The 25,150-nt window shown below is 39.2% G+C and overlaps 1 protein-coding gene across 1 annotated transcript in view; it reads right to left on the bottom strand.

Moving 5' to 3' along the window:
• Positions 1-25,150, bottom strand: part of dnah6 (dynein, axonemal, heavy chain 6) — a 139,079-nt gene that overhangs the window by 52,221 nt on the left and 61,708 nt on the right. Inside the window, exons 40-50 of the mRNA XM_036582911.1 lie at positions 24,801-24,948; positions 23,782-23,939; positions 20,014-20,145; positions 18,856-19,027; positions 15,902-16,048; positions 14,838-14,911; positions 13,799-13,953; positions 13,345-13,576; positions 6,500-6,652; positions 6,217-6,357; positions 809-1,051 (exon numbers count right to left, since the gene is read on the bottom strand). Of these exons, the coding sequence (XP_036438804.1) occupies positions 809-1,051; positions 6,217-6,357; positions 6,500-6,652; positions 13,345-13,576; positions 13,799-13,953; positions 14,838-14,911; positions 15,902-16,048; positions 18,856-19,027; positions 20,014-20,145; positions 23,782-23,939; positions 24,801-24,948 (1,755 nt within the window). The remainder of the gene's footprint in view (positions 1-808; positions 1,052-6,216; positions 6,358-6,499; positions 6,653-13,344; positions 13,577-13,798; positions 13,954-14,837; positions 14,912-15,901; positions 16,049-18,855; positions 19,028-20,013; positions 20,146-23,781; positions 23,940-24,800; positions 24,949-25,150) is intronic.

The following is a 25,150-nucleotide window of genomic DNA, read 5'->3' on the forward strand; positions in this document are numbered from 1 at the left end:
AGTCATATACCTGGAGCCTGAGTAACTGTAAGCCATGTAGACAAGTTCTAGGGTCATATTTTTAAAGTCTAAGTGACTCTATGTTATGCGATTAGGTTGTAGGGTCATATCCCTGAAACTTGTGGTAAGTGTAAGTTGTGTGGTAAGGCTGTATCCTTGGAGCCTGAGTAAGCCATGTAGGGAGGTTCTAGGGTCATTTCCCTTAAGCTTTTGTAAGTGTAAGCCATGCAGTTAGGTCATAGTGTCATATCCCTGAAGTTTGTATAACTGTAAGCTATGTATTTAGGATGTTGAAGGGTTGAAGCTTGTGTATCTGTAAGCCATAGAGTACACATAGTATGGCTGTGTGAGACGGTTGTAGGATCATATCCCTGAACCTTGCGGAACTTAAGCTGTGTGACAAGGTTACAGGATCATATCCTTTAACTTTTTGCAACTTTGAGCTGTGGAGGTTCAAGGTTACGGGACTGTATCCTTGAAGCTTTTGTAACTATAAGCCATTTATTGAGGTTGCAGTGTCTTATGCCTGAACCGTATGTGACTGTAAGCTATGAAGTGAGGTTGTAGGGTCATATCCCAGAGGTCTGTGTGACTATACCTCTAGCTGTTATAGTTTGTGTTAGCAAGGTTTGTGTAACTACTAGCTGTATAGGGAGGTTGAGGGGTCACACGTGGTCTGATTTTTATAGAGGCTGTGGTGTCATGCGTGTGGTAAAGATATGGAGTTCGTAGGGACTTAAGGGACTGGTTTGTGTGTGTACAGAGGTTGTGAAGCTTGTGGGTCAAGATATGAGTTCATGACCCTCACCGCCTCTAGCTGCTGTCTCTTCTGCCCCAGCATGCTCAGGTAGAGGTTAATCAGCTCCAGGTAGGAGGTTGGGGTGGTGTAGTAGCGACGGCGGAGCTCTGAGTAGAAACGTTCAGCCATGTCTGTCACACTCATGTGGATCTCCACACACATCTCGGAAAAACAACTCTTCATCTTTTCACTGCCAAACTCCACATTCTGGAAAAATGTTTGGGACACTGAGAGAAGAGCCTCATGTGGCCACTGACAGAGAGAAAGAGGGGGAGAGTTAGCGTTTATGATTAATAACTTTGCTAATACTTTTGTCCTTTCATTTGTACTTTGCTCAGCAGTAATGTCATTTGAAATATTCATGGCAATATAGCATTTCTGGACTGAACTGAACTAAGAGAAAAAGGTAGAGATGGCTGAAGACACAGAGAGAGAAAAAAATAATAGTCCACTATATCATATATTAATATACTGCTCATAAATATTCATTACATACATTTTTGCTCATGAGAAATAATCAAATCAGGGTATGAATTTTGTCAGTTACATTATCACAATATAAAATTCTTTTCTACTCACTATCTTTTCTATACATAATGAAACTGGAGGCTGAGTAGCAGCACATGTGGTGGAGCGGAGGAGCACCCAAATCCCTCACCAAACAACTAGAAACTATTAAATACTACTATTGTGCCTTTACTCCTCATCCATTTTCAACTTAGTCATCTCAATGCTTGGGCTGTCTGGCTACGGAGCCAGGGATCAAGTTGGCCAGGGATCTTCAGGTGAGACAGGTGAACCCCCTTCAGCTTATATGGACACACTTTACACACTTTAGCCTCACACACCTTACTTCCGTGCTCAGTAATTGCAACGCATAGCCATTAGGCTAGGGACCCTAACTAGACAAGCTTTAAACTTCCCCTAGACAGGTTGCTTTTTTTCAGTTGGTGGCTGGAGTTTGTAGCAATGGTTGTATTTAAACAGGACTGTTTCCATGGTATCTAGGTAGAAACAGCCTTCCTCTCCCATTGGTTAGGGCTTCAGGTGCTGCACTGACGGCCTAATGTACCAGATTAACATGATTAGGAACTGACAGTGGAATCAACCAATCACATTTAGATTTACAATGGGGGACCAATTTTGTGAGAAAAATCATCACATAGGCCTTCTAGAAGTAGATATTGTCAGTACTTAAAGAACACTGACTAATTACATGTTTCATTACAAAAAGGGCCAAAATTGGCCTGGTTAATTGGATTTAGTGCAGCACAGTTTGTAAATCATTCAATATAAATCACTGAAGTTCTAGGTACATTATTTTTATGATATTTTTATTTGTGGCACTACAGGTTCTATTTTGTCTATTCCAACGTATTAAATCTCTGGAAAACTAAATATCGTGATGCATATTGTGTATCATGAAAATGTCTTGAAGTATTGTGGTATGATATTTTTGCTGCATTGCCCACCCCTAGTTTTATTTATCAAACAATATCATGTTGATGATGACTTTAAAAATGATGATAAAATTATGACTTTACAGGAAAAGGAAAAAAAACCACTCTACTTTTAATGTAAGTCAATAGAACCAGACCTTTTTTCGAAGTCATTTTGGGCCATTTCTTTTGGTCCATTCCTCATAAAACCTATACACAATGTAAAGAGCAACAGGCATTTTCAAATTATGTCAAAAACTGAAAAACAACAAAAATGGAGATACAAGGTTTTCTTCCGACAGCAACAATTGGTCAGGTCTTGTTACATATCTGTAGACTCAAGTTTCAATAATCTATTATGTTCAGATGCTAGTAGGTGTTTTTCAGTAATGGTAAAACCTATAGCACTTGAGTTCATTACAGAGCTTAAGAAAAGGCTGTTATAGATGCCACTGAGACATTTCATTTCAGAATTCTCTACAGCATCCATAAAAACCATTCTCTGCACTGCTCTGAACTTTTTACTACAGGTGTGAGGCTCACTTTGAAAACAGACACTGCGACAATTGTAACAACTGATTATCAACCATGATTGAGTGGATTAGGATCTGCTAACTTGAAATAAGATGCTGAAAAGTAAGATATAATTCTTAAATTAAGAGAGGACGTTACTATTTTGAGCTTGTCAGATCTTAACTTAGGACTAATACGGCCCCAAGGGTTACAATGTCTACAACGCAAATATAATCATTTTATTTACTATCCAAAACCACCAGTGAACCTACACGTGTAAAAAAGTTCCCTGAATTATATATCTCAAAACTATAATAAAACAACATTTCATGCATTAGGTAATGTATTCATATCCTTTTCATGTAATGACTCTCTGAGAGGGAGCTTTTAGAGGCATTAAACTCTTCACACATCTGGTTCCTATCACCACCACTTCTTAGTTATTAAGTTATTAACAGAGCATTTCACATCAAACCACTCTGAACAACCTAATCTACCGTTTAACCACTTGACCCTATTGAATCGAGCATCTTGCCAGAGATCCATTCAGAGAATAGCGCCTTAAACTCTTTTATATCTGCAGCCAGAGGTACTACAGTGTGTTCATGTTCACATCGGCCACAGTGAAACATATCAATGTGTAGAATCTGAGCTTTCTGTGTGTTAAAGTGTTTTCTATTCCTGTATAAAAGATGCATTAAACTTCCTTTATTCTTGAATAAACAATTTTTTTTAACAAGTAAGCATGCAAGCTCATTTAAACTGAAATGCACTGCAAAAAATAGTATCTTGTCAATTGAAATTATTTTAAATATATGTTATATAATATATACCTAATATGCTTATTATAAGATGATTTACTTCTAGACATTTTTTACTTGTTTTAGGTGATTTTAGTAAGTCAAATTATCTCACTACATTGGCAGATCATTTTGCTTGTCTGAAGCTTATTTCTTAGTACAAGCAAAATTATCTGGCAGTACTGTGAAATCATTTTACTTACTGAAATCACTTAAAAGAACTAAAAATATAATTGATGCCTGTAACACATTCCAAAAAAGATGGGACTGGGCAATTTAGGGCTAGGAAAGTAAAGAAATGTTACAAAATCTTGATGTAGTTGATCATGCTTGGAAATAAAAGGAGCATCCAGTGAAGGCCTAGTCCTTCATGAGCAAGGATGGGTCAAGGTTCACCACTTGCAATTTGCAACCTGAAGTGGACTGATGCATAGTGAAAACACATGCTGTCAATCTTTCAGACTATTTATGGAAATAATGGACGTTGTGTTCTCTGAACCAAAGAAGAAAAGGATCATCCACATTGTTAGCAGCATAAAGTTCAAAAGCCAGGGTCTGTCAAAAAGGGTATGGGGGAGCATTAGTGCCCATGACATGGACAACTTGTACAGCTGTAAAGGCACCATTAACGCTGAAAAATGTGTACACATTTGGAGCAACATATGCTGCCTTCTAGACTCCGTCTTTTTCAGGGGTGTACCTGCTTATTTCAACATGACAATAGCAAGAAACATTCTGCACGTTAAACCAGCATGGCTGTGCAATCAGAGAGTGCAAGTGCTAGACTGGGCTGTCTCCCATTGAAAATGTGTGGCACATGAAGGATAAAACACGACAATAAAGATCCCATACGGTTGTGTAGCTAAAGACTTGCATTATGAAAAAATGGCAAAAAAATCTGCATTCAAAACTGCCAGTGGGTCATGGCCATTTCAGGTAATGAGGGGGGTCAATCTTTAACCATGTCACATAAAAGAACATATACATATATATATATAGATATATATATATATATATATATATATAGTGTACTTATGTAAAAAGACAAGTACATAGACAGAGACCCTCACACACAGTCTTGGCAGTGATTATCCCAACACCCTTCTTGTCCAAACAGCCGGAGATCAGTCAGCATGTGCCTCGTTAGCCCGCCGAACAGAGGAGAGAAACAGGAGAGAAACAGAGAGAGAGAGAGAGAGAGTGAGAGAGAGAGGGTGAGAGATTGATAGATGCAGGCAGAAGCCGATGTATGCATGAAATAATAAGAGGCCCTAAAGCGTCTGTGGCCAATTAGAATGCCAGCCAAACACACGCTTCCTCTCTCTCTCTCTCTCTCTCTCTCTCTCTCTCTCTCTCTTGCTCTTGCACGCTTGCTTTGAGGACACGACACCAGACACAATTACATCCATCACTCTTCATTTAGCCACAGACAGTAATGTCACTGAGACCACTGCCAAAGGCATATGGGGATACTGACCTTAGAGTGGTGAGCGATTTACCACAACTATTACACTTCACTCTTCCACATTACAGTCCAAAGGACAGCAAAGAATGAACAGCTTTTATGTTAAAAGACAGTGTACAGTATAAGAAAAGCATTTCAAAGGTGGATAAAGCACTTAGATACACTGTGAGAATGAGGTTGGATTTGTAGTGAACAATGCTCTGGGATCTAGACTGCACTGCCGGTACGGGCAATAAAATAGTAATGCTAATTACTGAGATCAAAAAATCGAATAATCTAATAATCATTCGAGGTATTTACGATCAAATGACTCTGCTATTATGTTCCTCAACACGATATTAGCAGCACAAGGCTGAAGCTTGAATAACTGCTATTTAAGTACACAAGGTGGCGATGTCCTTTTGTTCACTACATGGGGTAGCATAAGTCTAGCCATTCACTCACAGCACCATAAACCAATGGGACAGTCTGCAGAGTTAAGAGCTTGGAGAAGCAAGAGGTGGTGTTGGAACAAGAGGAGACTGTCACAACAAGGCTCTACTGTGTGAAACTGTTCAATTTTCTTAAATAAGAAGTCATACAGAGCACCCAAAATAAGGAGCATGTTTACTAAAAGAGGCGATCATTACTGACAGTCTACCGACACTTTTCGCCAGTGGGCAGCAGCAGTTTAAAATATTGTTTTACTAAAACAATTTCAGATTTTTCATTTCCTTAATCAAAGTAAGAATAATGTAAGAAGTTTATCACAGGCTTTAAACAGTGCACAGTCAGTGTTTACTATCAGCTTCGGTAAATGTGAACAGGTGCTTCGTTACTATAATCTCCTATTATTTTGAGTTTTTTGAGATGGGAACTCCTATAAATGCAAACACAATGAGGCAAAAGCGCAATTTGATCTTATTATAGATGCTACTGGGCTGTTGCAGCTATAAAGTAAATTGTGTTTCAGACATGTAATTTATTAATCAGAAAATTCACTTAATAATTATCAATAATTATCTATAGTTAATGATATAGAAAATGTTTTTAGCTATAAAGCTCAGGCCTACAACACTGCAAGTCCTGCAATACAGTACTTGACTGGTATTAGTAATATAACCTTTATGCTATTGTAAATAAATGTCATGCAGTGAATGGCACAAGTTAATCAATACTGACTAAGTAGCAGGTTTAAATGCAGGGGCTGGTGATGCTGACCTGTACAAACCAGTCGATGGTACAACAGTTGACCAAAGAAGGGAACATACGGCATCGTGACCTGAAGGCATCGCCCACTGGACTCATACACAACACAATGTGCAGCTTCTCCCGCACACGAGAGATGAAGTACTGGAAGACCTGGGCGTGGAGAGAATCATACACATGTACACACATACAGTACATACATAAAGTTCAACAAAGGGATGAATGATGGTTGGATGGAATGGCTTAATGAATGATGTAAGGACTCCTTATGTTCCCTGTTTTCTCCAGCCCATACCTCATCGCGGTTGCCCTCGGCGATGCCGGCCTCTTTGGCTTTGGGCCGTGTAGCGGCCAGAACATACTCCAGCTCGTCCTTCTCAAACAGGCTGGGCACCTCTCCAGAGTTCAGCATGTTGTTAATGTCCTCCAGAAACTCCTCGACCACAATCTGAACACAGCCAAGAGAGATACATCAGACGGAGGCTCAGGTAGCAAGTTCAACATGTTAAACCATTTCATAATAATAAGTCCAGCCTGGACGAGATACATCGCACTCAGCTAATTTACCACAGTTAATCACCTTTACAATCATGAGTTCAGTATGTCACTGGTGTTCTACAGGAACTCCTCCATCGCTGGAATTAATCAGCTCACACTAATCTAACAAGGAACACATCATTATTTATATTCATGAGTTGGCTATGGTTATTAATGTTCATCATGAACTGCTTCACCTCCATCTTGGTAAAAAAAAAGTGTCAGCTATTTCACATTGTGACTCTGAAGGTCTTAATTTTCTAGACGTTTATTAATGTGTTTGTTGTCTTTTAGGAGGCTTCTAAATATCATTGGCTAAACTACTGGGGGTGCAATTCTGCAGCTAGTTCCATGACCAAAAAGTCAATCTTATCCACTCTTTTCTCTGCAATTGTAAAGAAATGAATGGTTCTATTATCCCATCTGAAGCAACTCTTCAAACAGACACACAGAGAAGTTTATGAATCAGCCAAAAACTTTATAATAAATAAGATACTATGTGATATATAGAACCACCCGACAAATATCTTTCTACGTTACTCTTTTAAAGTAATGTTTGACCAGAAATCAAATACAATTACCCCACTGTTAGCTACATTAGCCTTGTAACTCCAGTGTAAAATGAAAGAAGCAAACCTCAAACACCAAACGTCTCGTCAACTATATGTGAGGTAAATCTGTTGATTTTTGGCAGAACCTTTGCTTTACAATGGTTAATTGTTTACTAAACTGGAAAATTAAGATAAATGACAACAAATCTTGCTTTCTAAACCATGACTACTGGAACAACGGACCAAGCTGGCACTTGACCTGCCACTTTTTTAAAACCCTGGGGCAATGCCCCACCATTTTTTTTGATTGAATTCAGGCTGAGGCACTTATTTAAAAGGAAAACTCCTGCACAAACCAACGACTTACATGCTTACATACAGTCAGACAGACAGTCAAACTAGGCTTGAGCTGTCTGACATTAGCATTGCAAATTTCATCCATCACGACTAACAATCAAGCTAGACAGTTTAAATGTCAGGAAAAGTGCCAATAGCGGCTTTAAGATGAAAAAAAAGTAATTATATTTCATCATATTTGTCTCATAATTTTGTATTCTTTTATGAATTATTCAGCATTTATTTTGATGCCCTTATCAGTCTAAATACGTTGTCTCCAGAGCGCTGTGTAGCAGAGCAAGGCAGGATTTTGTCTTGTTTACTGCGTGCCTGTAAATGTGATAAAGCCATGCTCCAGCTTTCCATGAGCAGTCTGCCGTCCCTTATGAGTGAATGAGGGCTTAAATGATTTTGACATTGTGGTTACAAGAAGGTTAATAGAAAAGATGAAGCATATTATTTTTTAATGGCCTAATAACAATAGGCTACAAAAACAGTAATAGTCAGGGACCAGATATGCATTACAAACAAGACAACGTCCCCTCTAAAACCAGCTCACAAATCCCTCTAGTCCATGCTATTAACATCCAGACTACAATCAATAACATAAGCCAAACAAGTTAGCTAGCGGAACGTTACTGTTAGCTAATGGAACTGTTCTCTTGCAGGAGGTAATGCCTATAATGTGTTCTCAGCACACGCTTAACTGGAGTTTTCTGAAGGGACTTTTCAGATAAGCTAGCTTATGTTACATCCATGGGCTAACAACAGGCTTCATCGGACAATGTTGACGAGCGCACCATCGCCCCCCTGCTTGGAGCTCCAGCCTTCACAAAGTGTTGGATTGGTTTAGAAATTTCACTATGAGTTTGTTCCCACTAAGTCTACATTCCCACCAATATTTATCCCAAGTGTCTCATGGTTGTCCCCAGATGTTCTCATTACAAGATTATTAACAGTAAAAGATAGGTATAACAGTAAAAGAACGCTACAGCTGCAGCTGCCTTCATATAGTAAGGTTTAGATGTTTTATCACTTTGACAAGAAGCGATCTATAAGCTGTAAACACACTATTTACTAAACCTATAGCTAGAACTACCAAACCACACCAAGAACTACCAAAATATGAGCATGGACAAAGCTAGCCTACAGGTTTCTCAGCCGAAAAGCAAACGTTTTCTCTGATTTAAGCATGCTTTTCTGTGGTGTCATAACATTACCTAACATGCTGAAATACATTACTGGAGAAAGGAGCTCACAGGCCTAAAGAAACATGTGAAAAAGTGTATAACATGTCTTGCACACCAAATGCAATATTTCAGACAGCAAAAATTCGACATTATTTTATTCGCCCTCTGAGAAAAAAGACAAGCATCTGTACGTTTTTTATATAGCAGAAAGGTCAGCTCCGCTCAGAAGGTCTAAGCATGTGGGATTAGTTGGAGACGTCAGGTTTGTGCCCCGATCGAACAGATGAGGAATTAAACCTGCCATTCGATCAGATGTCACTCATAAGAAGGGACTGTGCTAAGAGAGATAAGGCTGAGCTTAAAGTGGCAGCTGCGTAACAGAAACATCCAGCTCATCTACAAGCTGAAGATTTACACATACTGTGCAAGAATCAAAGATCATCCTAAAATTTGTTTAATTTCCAGTCAGAATGGTCATTCAGTTAGGGACCAGAAAAAAAGCAGAGAACATATATTTAATAGAAAATCACAGAAGCCTCAACAACTAAACAGAATATATTTTTTTCAGTATTTAGTATGTTCATCTTTGCTTTTAGTAGAGCTTCCATTCTTTACAGGAGACTTGCTTTTAGTTTTTCAAAGAAATCTGCAGAGATGTTTTTCCACACCTCCAAAGTTCATTCTTAGAAGTTGGTTGCATTTTCAGGGGTGGTCAGCCCATGGCTGTGGATTTTTTCTGATCTGAATCAAGAGTGGAGCTTGATTTTCTCCTCTCTCTCACAGATAAAAGCTTTAAGTACTGTTTATCTGATGGGGACAGTTTTGGTGGTCTACCAGGTCTTACAGGTGGTTGTTAGGGGTTACATTTTCTCTTTTAAACATTTTTTGTTTTCCTGTTTTCTCCTTTGACTTTGCCCTTCCTCATGCAAGTAAAATGAATAACTTGGAAATGGAAATTAAATACATGAACAGTGGTCTTTGACCTTTGCACAGCACTGTATAACAAGCTGCAAATGAGAGAGCATAATGAGAGTAGACTGTTCTGTTTAAATCATCATAGGCCATTCCCCACTGTGTACCTGAGCTGCATCTGTTGCCTGTACACACACACACACACACACACACACACACACACACACACATTATCATTATAATTCACTCTCTGCTGTCGGACCGGCCTTCTCCTTTATCTACAAACACATCAATTTCTTTAAAGCCTTGGGGACACTGCACAACATTAAAAGTCCTAACAGTAGAGATGTTTACAAGTTGCTCAATATGAGTCTGATTTGAGTTTTGAGTGTTTGAGGTGCGAGTCTGAGTCGAGTCCTGAGAGTGTGAGGTGAGAGTCTGAGTCTTGAGTGTCTGATGTGCGAGTCACAGTCAAGACATGAGTGTCTGAGGTGAGAGTTTGAGTCTTGAGTGTCTGAGGTGAGAGTCTGAGTCTTGAGAGTCTGAGTCTTGAGTGTCTGAGGTGAGAGTCTAAATCTCTGGTGTCTGAGGTGAGAGTCTGAATCTCTGGTGTCTGAGGTGAGAGTGTGAGTCTTGAGTGTCTGAGGTGAGAGCCTGAGTCTTGAGTGTCTGAGGTGAGAGTCTGAATCTCTGGTGTCTGAGGTGAGAGTCTGAGTCTTGAGTGTCTGAGGTGAGAGTCTGAATCTCTGGTGTCTGAGGTGAGGGTCTGAATCTCTGGTGTCTGAGGTGAGAGTGTGAGTCTTGAGTGTCTGAGGTGAGAGCCTGAGTCTTGAGTGTCTGAGGTGAGAGTCTGAATCTCTGGTGTCTGAGGTGAGAGTCTGAGTCTTGAGTGTCTGAGGTGAGAGTCTGAATCTCTGGTGTCTGAGGTGAGAGTCTGAATCTCTGGTGTCTGAGGTGAGAGCCTGAGTCTTGAGTGTCTGAGGTGAGAGTCTGAGTCTTGAGAGCCTGACTCTTGAGTGTCTGAGGTGAGAGTCTGAGTCTTGAGAGTCTGAGGTGAGATGTTTAAATCTCTGGTGTCTGAGGTGAGAGTGTGAGTCTTTAGTGTCTGAGGTGAGAGTCTGAGTCTTGAGAGTCTGAGTCTTAAGTGTCTGAGGTGAGATGTCTTGAGTCTCTGACTGAAAAAAAGTTGCTGTAAATTGTCATAAAAATATCATATTTGAGCCTCTTCTACCTGCAGTGTGAACGTAGTGGAGGTAAAAGCATCTAACTGAACTCCTTTCTTCATATTTTCACTGCATTTGACTCGAGCATCACTACTCCTTCTGGCAGTAAGTCAGAGTTAAAGAACGGAGTGAATACAGGTGAGCGAACAGCAGAGCTTTATGGAACTCGACCTACTGTACTCTCAACTCCACTGAAAGAACAGTGCACTGCCTGCATTTACATGAATGTCCCAGTTATCCATAAAGAATCAGGAATGAATTAGTTATACTCTAAGATACTATAAGAAAGAGGAGCTTTGAATGTTGAAGTTAGCCATAGATTCTCATTTCAGCTTTCTGAGCTCTGCAGGGTTTGTGGACATTCGTTTTAAGCCTGAGTTCTCTCTGGTTTGACTAATGAGCTCAAGAAAGAAGGGAGCTGTTAGTCTAATTGGGTGGTACAGTGCAGGACTGGGCATCAATTAGAGCTGGATAATTTTACCCTTTCACTGTTTAAATGCCTTCATTTTTAAAGCAAGTATTATTTGACTATTGCAACAACAACATTTTAAATATTGCTATCAAAAATAATACAAAAGGTTTAACATGTATTATTGTGTGTAGCTAGCATAAGAAGTGATCTGTAGCTGTTCATTCTGTATTTTTTCAGTATTTCATGTTTTATTACAACTTTCAGTCTTTTTCAGAGACTTGCTTTCAGTTTTTCAAAGAACCCTGAGAAAATCCCCTCATTTCACCAATATGTTTCTTACGCAAAATGGAAACCTCAAGTGATAAGGAAAAGGTTGGACAGCAAAGTGGATAACACCACTGCCCTGCGCATTCAATGGGAGTGACTGAATCGGTAAAAAAAGTATTTGTTTACATCCAACTTTGCATATTTCATAGCATTTAGGCAGTTAAATCCAAACTCTTGTTGTTTTGACTAAATCCCTGTTTGAATATGATATCTAGATATATACTGTTTATGGCCAAATTGCTGAAATATATTAAGATATAGTTTTTAACTATATCACCCAGCCCAGGTAGGTAATGCAGCCTTTACCAAATTAAGTATCTCATAGTTCAGCCAAATTTTTAATATTTACAAATCCTGCAGGAAATCCAAGAACATTACAAATAAGACCAAGATTCCCTTCAGTCTGATCAGAGTCAAACTGATGCCATTACTATTCTTGATACGTATAAGCCATTTCATTGTCATTACCATTTCCTCAAAGATGAAGGTGAGCCAAGAAATAAGTCAGTCCCTAATGTTCACACATCTGCTCTTTATAAAGTATGCACTCATAAAAAGTGCTACAGAAAAAGGATTGGTTTGGACCACATTTAACTTGTACACCATGTAATGCTCCATTACCGCAGATTATTGAACCTACAGTACATTGTCTACACTAATCTTAGTTAACCGAGTAATCACAGTGACCAGCCTCAGTTGACTGAGTAACTACAGAGACTAATCTCAGGTAATGGAGTAAGCATGGTGACCAATCTCATTAGCCAAGTAACCTTAGTGACCAGTCTCAGGTAACTGAGTGACTACAGTGACCAATCCAGGTTGATTGAGTAACCACAATGACCAACCTCAGTTAACAGAGTAACCCATCCCAATTAACTGAGTAACCAGTGTGACCAATCTCAGTTAACCGGCAACCATGGTAACTGATTTTGGTTAATGAGTAACCATGGAAACCAATCTTAGTTACCTGAGTAATTACAGTGACCAGCCTTAGTTGACCAACAAAACACAGTGACCAATCTTGCTTAACTGAGTAACCATGGTAATCAACCTTGCTTAACCAAGTAACCACAGTGACCAATCTCAGTTAACCAGTGACCATGGTAACCAATTTCGGGTTAATGAGTAACCACGGTAACCAATCTTAGTTTACTGAGTAATGACGGTGACCAGCCTCAGTTGATTGACAAACCTGTATAAACTGCATTAACCGAGTAACCATGCTGACCATTCTCAGTTAACCAGATAACCACAGTAATCAAGCTTGGTTAACCAGGTGAACAGTCTTGGTTAAGGAAGTAACCATGGTAATGAAATCTCAGTTAACCCCTTAAAATCCCAGCCTTATGACATAGTAATGCTTATTACTCAGTAACTACACACACTACAATGCAAACTAGCTGAGTTATTCTCAGGTTATAGAAGTGTGCAGTAAAACATAGGGCCTGCTGGTGGGCCCTGGCCTACACAGTGCCCTACATAAGTCATAAATGCTGATTTGGATGCTGATTTTCTGACTGTAGTTCAGGGTCGTTATCATGTGCTTTATGATTGGATAAGTGCTATACTGAGCCTGTGTAAAGAATAAGATTTGGGTAGTATCCTATGCAGGGCATAAGTGGTGATTTGGAACACATCCTCTCTGACTGTACCTGAGTGTCAGTGAAGAGGAAGACCATATCCTGGCCCTCCACGCCTGCCATCTTGTAAAGTTTCCGCAGGTCGTCATGGAAACTGTCATAGTTGTAGCCTCGACTCAGCTCAATCTGGAAGCAGCGGTAGCCGCACATGTGTGCAGCCAGTCGTGTGAGAGATTGCTTCCCAGTGCCACCCACGCCCACCAGGAGGGCATTGCCGCGCTCTTGTCGAATCATACGGGCAATCCTATTAAAAAAAAAAGACAGGAAATAACAGGCTGGAAATCAAACAGCACACAGCAGCCTTCACACAGTGAAACTTTCAATCTATCTATCAATCAATCAATCAATTTAAATCACTAAAAATAGATTCTAGATGTCTAGATTCCAGGTCTGAGTTGTATTTCTAGGCTCCTATTTGCTTGATTAAAATTTATGACAAAAATCTACAAACTTTTGGCTTTGCTACCTGGAGACATGTTCAATGGCATCCTGGAAGAAGACAAGCTTGGTTTCTTTGGCGAAGGTCATGTTGTAGTCATCCAGGTAATCCTGCAGAACATTCCGGATCCTCTCCATATCCATCAGGTCCTCATAGACACGGTCTGCCTTATCTGATCCCACCTGTGCAATAGGACATCATCCAATTTGTCATTCATACTTTTCCACGTTTAAACAGGGTAGTTATAAAACATAATTTCAACAATCTTAACAGGCTGTCTGTCTCTCCTAACCTCTTAAAAGGGTAAGTCTATGCTTCAGTTCTCACTCTCATAACTACAAAACTTGCAAATTAGTTTGAAAGTAGGTACTGAATACTAAATTATATGATTTATAACTGAATGGTATGTCTAGGGCATATAACTGAATTATATGCCTAAGGCTCAAGGGGTTAATTTGAATCATTTGAATCATGGCAAAATACAGTACTGTGCAAAAGTCAGAGACCTCCAGTCATTAATTATATCTCCAGTCAAAGCGGAAATCCAGCACTAAATATAATACTTGTTTTTCAAAGAAATCTGTTGAGGTTCTTTTTTCCATCACCTCCAAAGTTCAGTCTTAGAAATTAGTTCAACTTTCTGCTTCTCATGATCCGAGTAATCCCAAACACATTCAGGGTTTTTTGAGGTCTGAACTCTGGGGTGGTCAGTCCATTGTGCTAAGAGCAACAGCAGCTTCTTTGTTTGATTTGTCCATTTCCTTTTCTCAGTAAGGTCTTCTTGACAGCTACACATCCTTTCAGACCCATAGCGTTGAGTGGTCTTCTCTCTGTGGAAGGATGGCTGTGGATCGTTTTCAGATCTGAAGTAAGAGTGGAGCTTGATTTTCTCCTCTCTCTCAAAGATGAAAGCTTCAAGTGCTGTTCCTCTGAGGGGGACAGTTTTGGTGATCTACCGGGTTTTGCAGGTGGTTGTGAGGAGCCCCATTTTCTTTATTCGTTTAATCATTTTTTTCAGAAAAAAAATCAAGTGACAGCAGTAAACTAGTGTAAGTTCCATCGTTACCTTGATGAAGTCTCCAAAGATGATGGGCTGCTTGGCAAAGTAACTGGGCTCCAAACTGATGCTGAAATGTTTACCTGAAAGGCACGATGAAGACACTGTCAGCTTGTTAAAATTTAGACAGATTGGGAGCAGCGTAATGACTAAAAGTCATAGAGAGACTGGAGAGTAAAAGGGGAAAGCTAGCTTCTTCATATACATTTGGCTGGCAATGTTGTGGGACAGCTCAGAGCTTTGGCTTCAGTGCCCTCACAACTAGTTTAAAATGATTCACGTTTTAGTACAGTGTGGAACATCTGTATGCAGTGATCAATAAATCTGGCACCTAAAAAACACCCTTGTTATTGTAGTAATACTCTCACTGCATTATTATGTTTTGGTTGGAAACAAAAGGGTTAAAATCTTAAAAAGGAAAATTGTCCAATCAGGCAATACAGCCAAGCCAGTCTGTCATTCTCTCATTGGTTAGGACTTCAGAAGATGAATTGAAGGCCTTACTTGTTAGATTAACTACCAATATAATTAGGAGCTGACAGTGGAATCACCCAATCATGTATGGATTTCTAATGTGTGGGATGGATTTCTTGAGAAAAACATTACCCAGGCCTTCTAGAAGTTCTAGATACGTCACTGACTGTGAATCGTAGTCTAGCCAAGTTGAAAACAGTGGCAGCTCAATGCCACGGCTCTTTACTAAAAGGGTCACCGTAAAACTGAATGATTCAAGCTAAAATGTGGTAATATTTGTTACAAACCTCAAAAAAATATATGGAATGTCTTTTAAAAGTGTTTAATCTAGAACAACCAAAAAAAACGGTAATGTGTTAGCTTAGAGCTAACATACTATTAGAAATCCCATAGGGGTGCTAGCAGAAATTAGTCCTATTGTAGAAGTAAATTTTGAAATGTATGGCCTGAACAGAAGGCCTAACTCTCTAAAAATAAGCATTCGTTGCAACTCTAAAATCAATTAATCAGCCAATCAATTGATCGGCCAATCATGGAGGAAGCATGGCTGGTATGTAACATGGCTATTGTGGTGGGTGAAGGCATTTAAAGCTTCTTACTGGCCATTTCAGACAGCATGGTGTTGAAGTAGGTCTTGTCCTCGTTGTTGATGAGTCGGTCGTGGAACACACGCTGGCACTCGTGACAAAAGAGACGGAAGATCTGGTTCTGGTCCGGCACAGTGCCGGGCTCACACTGCAACATGCCTACACACACATACACACAACCTGTTAGCCTGAAATACGCTACAAGTTTGAACACTCATGAATGTTTTTTCTTTATGTTTATTAGGGCTGTCATGATCACTCTTTTAAAACCGATTAACAATTGAACTGATTAAAATGTACGTTCTTGATGAATCAGCTTAGTGAGTTGCAATTTGACTAATATACATAGAATCCACAGATTATTATAAAGACATGTTTAGCAGTCTGAAATTTCTCCACAAGGGGGCACTCAGATATGGAGATAGACAGGAATTCTGCTCACCGAGATAGCAGCAATGATATGAAAGTTCAAAGCGTAAATCTTTTATATGAATATATATTAAAATAACTTTAGTAATCATACATCTCGTTCAGTATTGATGACTTGGCGCATTATTTAGCCAGCCCGTAGTCTGTTTCCACTGTCCAGCTGGTGTCAGTTCCTTAGCTACACTGGCCAAATGAATGACCCAGGATGTGAACAGCTTCATCATGCTGAGTGTCCTTCCTTCAAAACTATAGCCAAACAGATAAACTTATATTCATCTATTTCTTTTTGTGTAAACATTGGCCATCTCTTGCTTCAGTCATTTAAATAAACATACAGCCTTGTGAAACTGTAGCTGGGGAGAGTTCTAAGGCTAAGCGTGCAGCCTTTAGCTAAATACATGAGTATGACATTGTAATTTTAATGGCATATGCTGCTTTTAAGCTCAAGTGGGCGGTAGTTTTCTCCAAAGACAAACTTGTTCATCCGACATGCATGTTCATGCATGTTATGTGGGGAAACAGGGAACAAAACAGGGAGCTGCTGAAATTGTAGTTATAGTTTATTAGTTAGGTGGTATGCAGCAGACATTCAGTTTGGGCTGACTGTACATGTTTAAAATTTACCATTCCCGTTTATAACTTTTGACCTCATATGGTGCTTCTGTGACCATTTCCCCTTAGTCTAGGGCTCAAAGCTCTGTGTTAAATTTCTATCTCTTGGTTTCAAAGGTGACTGGACTCACTATCAAAACAAAACTTTTAGTTTTCCCCTGTTTTTATGATGAAAGGCTTTTTTTAAGCCTATATCTGTGAGTGTTCTAGATTTCCATTATGGTCTTTTGTTGAACACACAAGAAATATTAATATCCAGATTAGTCAATTACCAATATAAACTGAAATTCAAAGTGATACCAACTGATAGTGACAGGCCTGATTTTAGTTCAGAAATAGAGAAAATGTCACACAAATGTACACCTTAAAAAATAATGAGAATATTTTGTTTTGTAAAGAAATTAATACATTATTTCACTGCTAATATTTGCCTTAATTGCAATTTTAATAATTTAATTGTTAACAAAGTCATGCAGAGTGGTTAAATGTGAGAGCGAAACTACCAGACTTCTTTACAGTGGTGGTGATAGGACCAGGGGTCGCCAATAACCCTATACGTGTCTTCTGAGCTTTTATATGGAATGTGGACGATGGTAAAATAGTGGAAAATCTGAAAAAAGTATATTTTTTGCCTGAGAATGCTCTTTGTGTACCCCTCCACCCCAAATGGGTTTTACATTTATGTTTTAAGCCAAAACATTTTCCAAAACTATAGTAAAAGCATTGTCTCGGCACAAGGCAAAATATTCATAACCATTACATATAATAGCCTCCTGTGATGTAGTTTTTAGAGGCATTACATGTTCTATCACCACCACTGTGAAGAATTCTGACATCACCGACTAACAGAGACACAGTAAGAAATGACCTTAGCCGTTATCTTTGAAGCGTTTGGTAAATAATAACAATTAAACAGGCCTCAGCGTGTGTTGGCCTGTTTAGCGAAACTGCTGCTTTATCAGCTCAGCCTGTGGGAGGGTCTTAACCCACAGGAGGCTCTTTTTATTGGCCCTCAGGCACCTCACAAATCATGAGAGAGCACTTTTGTTGGCCACTGGAGGGGGGATTCAGAGAGAGTTTCTAATAGGCCGCAGGGTGAGAAGAAGCGTTTGAACACAAGAGCTGTTTTGAGCAATAAAGTGATGAGTCAGAAAGATTTTGCATCTTTCTTCTCAAAGGAATAAATGTGCCATGAATACTGAAGCAGGGAGCATTTGAACTGTTTTTTTCTTTGAATAGCCACATTAAACAACTGCCATTCAAATATAGTCATTTGCAAAAACACTCCTGGTCAATTTACACGTTTTGTTGATTCTCCAAGTAAGTTAACACATCCTCTACAGAGGACATATAAATATGGCATTTTTCTGCTAATTTTAGTGCAAATTGTGCAGATTTGGGAAAAAAATACTGGAAAATAAAACATAAAATATAAAATGTGTCATAACTTTTGCACAGGCCACATTTTATGTTTTACTTTTTTCCAATATGTAAAATTCCACAAATAAACTTACTTTCACTTAGACAATCAACAAAATGTAATTGGACCAGGGGCGCCCAAACTTTTGCACATGCCTGGATCCCAACAAGGAAATATTTGATAATATTATAAATAAACCACTCATATCTCTGTGAAACAAGCGTAATCTAAACTTACAAACTTACTATCGGTACCACTTAGCTGTGGTCATTTTGTTTATCTTGAGACTGAATATCAGCTGCTTATGTCCCGACATTCTCTGTTGTTAAAACACAATCAGTTATAAACTTTTTTTAAATGAAAATATATAATTTACCTCATTTTTTATTCCTATAAACGCCTTATGCTTTTGGATTTCTGTACATTCCAATAACCAGACCCAGACCTGAACCTGAGAGTCGATGTTGTCATAACACAAGAGTCAAGACGTGCATGTTTATCTCACCTTGCACACACTTGGACAGGTCTCGGAGGTTGAAGACGTAGTGGGATTTGGCTGGAGTGGGGAGCAGGTCAACACTCATGCGGTGATAGATCTCTACTGCAGCGTCAACTATGCTGCCCGCAGCCTGTTTCACTGCAGCTGGGAAATCACTCAGAAAACCACTCAAAATAGCCTACAGATAAAAACACATACGCAGACATATAAACACATACATACAACACTGTGTAGTTATGTGTATTTTTTGTGTATTTCCAGTCAATAATATTACTATAATATCTGATTTAATGCAAATGTAATATATTGTCTATTTGTCTATTTACTTTTCTCAGTAAGAGTTTCTTGTCAGCTACACATCCTTTCAGACTCATACTGCTGAGTTGTCTTCTCACAGTAGAAGGATGGACAGAAACACCTGTGGATGTTTTCAGATCTGAAGTAAGAGTGGAGCTTGATTTTCTTCTCTCTCTCAAAGATGAAGCTTTAAGTGCTGTTTATCTGATGGGGACAGGTGGTCTACCAGGACTTGCAGGTGGTTGTTAGGACTCTCATGTTCTCCACTTTTGCTTCAGATCTGAAAACATCCACAGGTGTTTCTGACCATCCTTCCACTGTGAGAAGACAACTCAGCGCTATGAGTCTGAAAGGATGTGTAGCTGACAAGAAGCTGTTACATTTACAAAACAAACAAAGAAGCTGGTGCTCTCAGTCCATTGTTCTGACCACCTCAGATTTCAGACCTCAAAATCACTGAATGTGTTTGAGATTATTTGGACTGTAAGAAGCAGAAAATGCAACCAACTTTCTGATGCTGAAAAATTACTTATTTATACTTAAGGGGCCATTTAACTGAAAAGGGTCTCTGACTGTTGCACAACTGTACATTATTATGTTTTCATTAGACTGACACATGTGCACAGACACATGTGTACAAATATATAGACATCTACATACACGCAAATGAAGATGCACACATAAATGTATGTAGCGTAGCTGGTGAAAAGGGTTAAGATATTCAAATAACAGAGGCAGAGAACAGGCCACACTATAAATACATGTACAGCAGGACACACAGTTCACACGTGTACAGCCTGAGGCTGTGTGTGCATTCAACATGTTACAGTGCTCCCAGCTGAGGCACTGTGTGTGTGTGTGAGGGACCTTAAAGATCTGTTTGAGGCTGTGCTCGGAGGGCGTGGGCAGGCAGAGCATGCTGAAGTGGCGGATGAAGCGTGGGGTCACCGGATTACGACCTCCACCAGGAGGCGCACATGCTGCTGCTATAGTCATGTCCTACACAAACACACATACACAACATTCACTCACACGTCACACCTAATTCAGCGAATATACTATGAGTTGACAGGTATTTGTGCTTTATTTATAAGAGATGACATGAAGAAGAGAATATAAGAAGAAAAAGAGAATAAGAAGAGAAGAGAAGAGAAGAGTGGTGATGAAATTAGAAGAGAGGAGAGGAGAGGAGAGGGGAGGAGAGGAGAGGAGAGGAGAGGAGAGGGGAGGAGAGGAGGAGAAAATAAGAGGAAGAGAGGGGAGAGGAGAGCATAGAAGCAGAGGAGAGGAGAAAGGAGAGGAAAGAAAAAAGAGGAGATGAGAGGAGGAGAGGAGAGGGGTGTTGAAATAAGAGGAGTGGAGAGGAGGGGGGAGAAAAGAAGTGGAAAGGAGAGGAAAGGAGATAAATGCAAAAGAGAAACATGGATAGGAGGGTAGAGAGAGAGAGAAAGAGGAGAAGAGAGGAGAGCAGAGGAGAGGAGAGAAGGAGAGGAGAGGGGAAAAGAGAAGAGGAAAAAAGACAGTAGAAGAGAAGAGAAGAGAAGAGAAGGGAAGAGAAGAGAAGAGAGAAGATGGGGAAAAAGGAAAGGAGCAGAGAAGGGAAGAAGTGAGAGGAGAGGGGGAATAGGAGAGGAAAGGAAAGAGGACAGAAGAAAAGAGAACAGAAGATGACAGGAGTGGTGAGAGGAAGAGAAAATAGAAACAGGAAAAGAGGAAAGAGGAGAGCAGAAACTATAAAAGGAAGAGACAGAGTGAAGGAGAGGAGAATCAACTGCCTGAGAAACAGAGAGGAGGATAAATATGTCATTTGTGAAACATCTATAAAATTTTTTGACACTTTGATCAATCCTATCAGCCGTTTACTGTAGCAAATTAATGTATTATTGATTAAACTTGAGTTAATATTGCAGCAGCACGGCAGACTGACGGGATTAAGCATTAATTACTTTTTAAATGACAGGAAGACAAAAAAATATAAAAAGAAATGTTGGCATATCAAAGGAAATCATTTCCCGTTCACCTATCAAAAATCAATAATACATCAAACCAGCGCCTTCAAGGGCAACTTTTCCTCTCTCTCTCTCGTCTCCACCGTCATATTCCCTTGTTTTATTGCGATTCATAACTCATATGCTAGATTGATGAGCTTTAGTTTGACTGCAGCATCACTTTTTTCCTCTTTAACCTTGTTGAAGTGTGTGTTTCTCCTTGCAGCCTTGTTTACTATGCTGTGTTATCTGTGCATGTGTGTGTGTGTGTGGTTTCCCTCCTGGTCTGAGAAGTAAATGATGAGTGCCCTGTCCAGGGGTGGGTCCATATTAAAATGAAAGCTGCAACATCAAACGGTTACCATCAACCCACATTACTTTAATGTTGGCTTAAAAGTTTAATTTACTTCGTAATTCTCTATACAGCCCTCTAGGAGCCAGACAGGGGGTGTGTCTTAATTAGTATACCACACCTTCGGAAGTGTGTACCACAAAGTGTATGTGTGGTGTATGCACATCCTCAAAATAACAACTAGCTTCAAATAAAAAAAAACAAATTAATTTCTTCAACCACCCTACGGCAAATCCGGCCAATTATAAAGAATACAAACATCAGTTCCAAAACGTTGGGACGGTATGTGAAATGCTAGTAAAAAGTTTCAGAAATTTTCTTTGACCTGTATTAAACTGAAAACCAGACAAAAACACTACATTTAACGTTTTACCTTATAAACTTCATTACCTTCTGTAAATATATGCTTATTCCATATTTGATGCCTGCAACACATTCCAAAAAAGTTGGGAAAGGAGCATGTTTTCCACTGTGTGATGATTAACAATCCTTAATAATCGTTTAGGAACTAAAGACACCAATTGATCCAGTTTTGAAAGTGGATATTTTTTGCCATTTTAGAATTAATGATGCCTTCACAGTTGCGAAAGTAACCCATGCCATGCGTACTCATACACCCCTATGCCATGACAGACCCTGGCTTTTAAACTTTAATCTGGATGTCCATTATTTCCATAAACAATCTGAAATGTTGACTCGTAAGACCACAACCCACATTTGTACTGCGCATCAGTCCATTTCAGATGAGCTCAAACTCAGGACTGTCCTGGTGTTGACATGTGGCTTTCACTTATACTTTACATCTGTAAATTCCGATCTGACTGTTCAGACAGAGATCACATTGCCATGTATCAGATAAACATTGGATTTCAGCACCGTATACAAAAGAGGCCCAAAATAGAACCAAAACTTTCAGATTTAGAGTTTTTACTGTTCACACTGTCACACACAAAAAAATCTATTTCGCATATAAAGAAAAAGATCGGATTTGGGCCAATGCAGTGTGAACACAGCCTAAATTTCAAACGAGGAAACTTAATATTATGCAACACAAGTGAAATTCAGCAATTAAAGTTATGTAAAAGCCATGTACAACCAGTCTTAGGCTATGTTCACGCTGCAGGCAAAAATGGTTCAAATCTGTTCTTCTTCTTTACATATGGCACAGATTTTTGTGTGGCTGTGTGAACAGTGAAAAACATGAATCTGACAGTTTTGATTCAGATTTAGGCCCTTTTTCATATGTGGTACTGAAATCTGATATGTATCCATTGACTACATTCACACTGCACTTAAAAGTGGCACAAATCCAATATTTTTCTTCACATGTGATACAGATTCATTTTTCATGTGACAGTGTGAACAGAAAAAAACATACAGAATCAGTTTCAGTTCTGATTTGGGACACTTTTGTATGTGGTACTGAAATCATATACACATCCGATATGACGCAATACAATGTCTGTCTACACAGTCAGATCAGAATTCATGTGAATTTTATGTCAGTCCAACTTAATCTTCATCATTTCACATGTGGTAATTGAGCATTTACCACGATGTCATCTAAACACCTGTTACCGTGGTTACACTTCATGTCTTACATTTTAGAGGAACAAGACAAGCACGGGCAGCGTAAACAAATAAGGATGGTGCTTCCCAGAAAATCAAACTAACATCTATTCTAACTGTGTTTTCACTCTAGAGTTTTTTTTTCAAGACCCAGCACCACTTGACTCCAGCAATAATGAGCCCCTCCCCCAAACAAGCCCTGAATTGGTCCTGGGTGTGGACTCAACTATTTGGAACAAGTGTGAAAATGCTCTAAATAAACTTTACTTCAAGGGCAGTTTGGAAAAAGAGAGAAGTAAAAGAGCTTCACACAGATCAAGTGCTTTTATCCAGTATCATTATATTATTACATTATTGTTATAATTATAATATATTGCTGTTTGGGCACTGAGTTTGCGTTCTTGCCAGCATTCTTTTTCACGATGGGTAAACAAAAGAAATTAAACTTCCTTTCTCTGATTGCTCAGCTTTCACAATTAAAACAAGCAAAGAAATGGACTATTTTTAAAATCTTTTGCTTGGTTTAGTGTCTGCTTGTTGTTCTTTAGGAAAGACAGAGGACTGTTTGTTGGATGAACATGCTGGGTGGATATTCATATCTGTTCAAACTGACGTCAGAGGCCACTTTAAAAAGATAATGTGATCAACTAAACATCAAAATCTGATTTGGGCTCCTCTTTCATGCTGTTTGAACATAGCCTTAGATTGTCAGTATAGATGTGGTACCTGTATCTCCTTCCAGAAGAACTTCTCGCGATCGTAGAAGCCCTGAAAGTCCTGGAACTGGCGCAGTAGCTCTATTGGGGGCTGCGAGCCGTAACTGTCCAACTTTGGCATGTTCAGATCATCCACAAACACCACCACCTTCTTATTAGCAGGAGCACCTGACACACATAGACAAGGAGTTGAACATTCAGTGAACACATAGCATATGGCAGAATGTCCAAACCTTTTTTAAAAGGGGCCAGATTGGACCATATCAAAGTACAGCCCTGCCAAAATAAAGGGCAGGTCATTCTTTGCCAAAATACTATTTATAAATGATTGAAAATATTAAGTATTGAAAATATGAAGAACACAAATGTATAGAAGAAGTAACATTGCATTTATTTACTCTGATAAAAAGTTGCTGGTGCCAAAAAAAAAAGCTCCAGCTGCTTTAGTTTCTCCCCTGGTCTCCGAATATCGTCCATGCTAGATTTTATTTTAATATTCAATTTATTTCAGTCTCATTTGCTATGGCTTCTGACAAAAAAAAGCATTCTGATTTCCATCGCTCTTGAAATTGCCGGTTGTCACTATCAGCTTTGTGCTGTTTGTCTGTAGTTATGACTGAACGTCATTCAAAAAAATTATTTGCATGTGCAACAAAGGTGCAATGTATCTATATCTGTCAGAAGAAGACAAGAAATTGACAGAAATTGACCGTTTTGTTCTGCCTCTCTTTTTCACTGCTATGTCTGTCAAACTTTCAGCTCAGGCCACTTTGTTCTGAGGAGTTCTTCCTTCGTTTGATGGAGGAAGTAGTGCCTAGAATGGCTGTGATTGGCTGGAAGGTATTATTTTGCGCATCTGTCAATTTTGGACACTTAAAATATTGGGCTGAAAATGCCAACACATAACACGTTAGATTTTTGGTCAAAACCAAAAAAAAGGCAAATATTCTGCCAGCCAAGAAATTTCACTTTGACGTCTTACTTTTAATGTAATACTGTGTGTTTTGTGTGCACTGTATCTGTTTGTACCCAGTATGTTCTTCCTCTTCTTCTCCAGTTTGGACTCGATGATCTCCTGTGTTCTAGCTGAAGAGGTTTGTGCTGAAAAGTTGATGTAAACGGGAACGTAGCCCGCCTGCTCCTGAATGCTGTTCAACAAGCCACGAGCCACGACAGACTGAAAAACATAGACAATTAACATACTTACCATATATTATCATCATATTTTATCATATTTTTATCCAACTGAGGCACTGTTTAAAGTGGAACAGAAGCTAAATAAATAGGTAAATAGGTAAATTCAGTGCAATGGTGTGAATCTTGCACATGCAGCAGTGCTCTACAGCGTTCATTATGATTTTTGCAACTTATGTGAATCG

This window comes from Colossoma macropomum, unplaced genomic scaffold, assembly GCF_904425465.1.
Source record: "Colossoma macropomum unplaced genomic scaffold, Colossoma_macropomum, whole genome shotgun sequence".
Classification (NCBI taxonomy): Eukaryota; Metazoa; Chordata; class Actinopteri; order Characiformes; family Serrasalmidae; genus Colossoma; species Colossoma macropomum.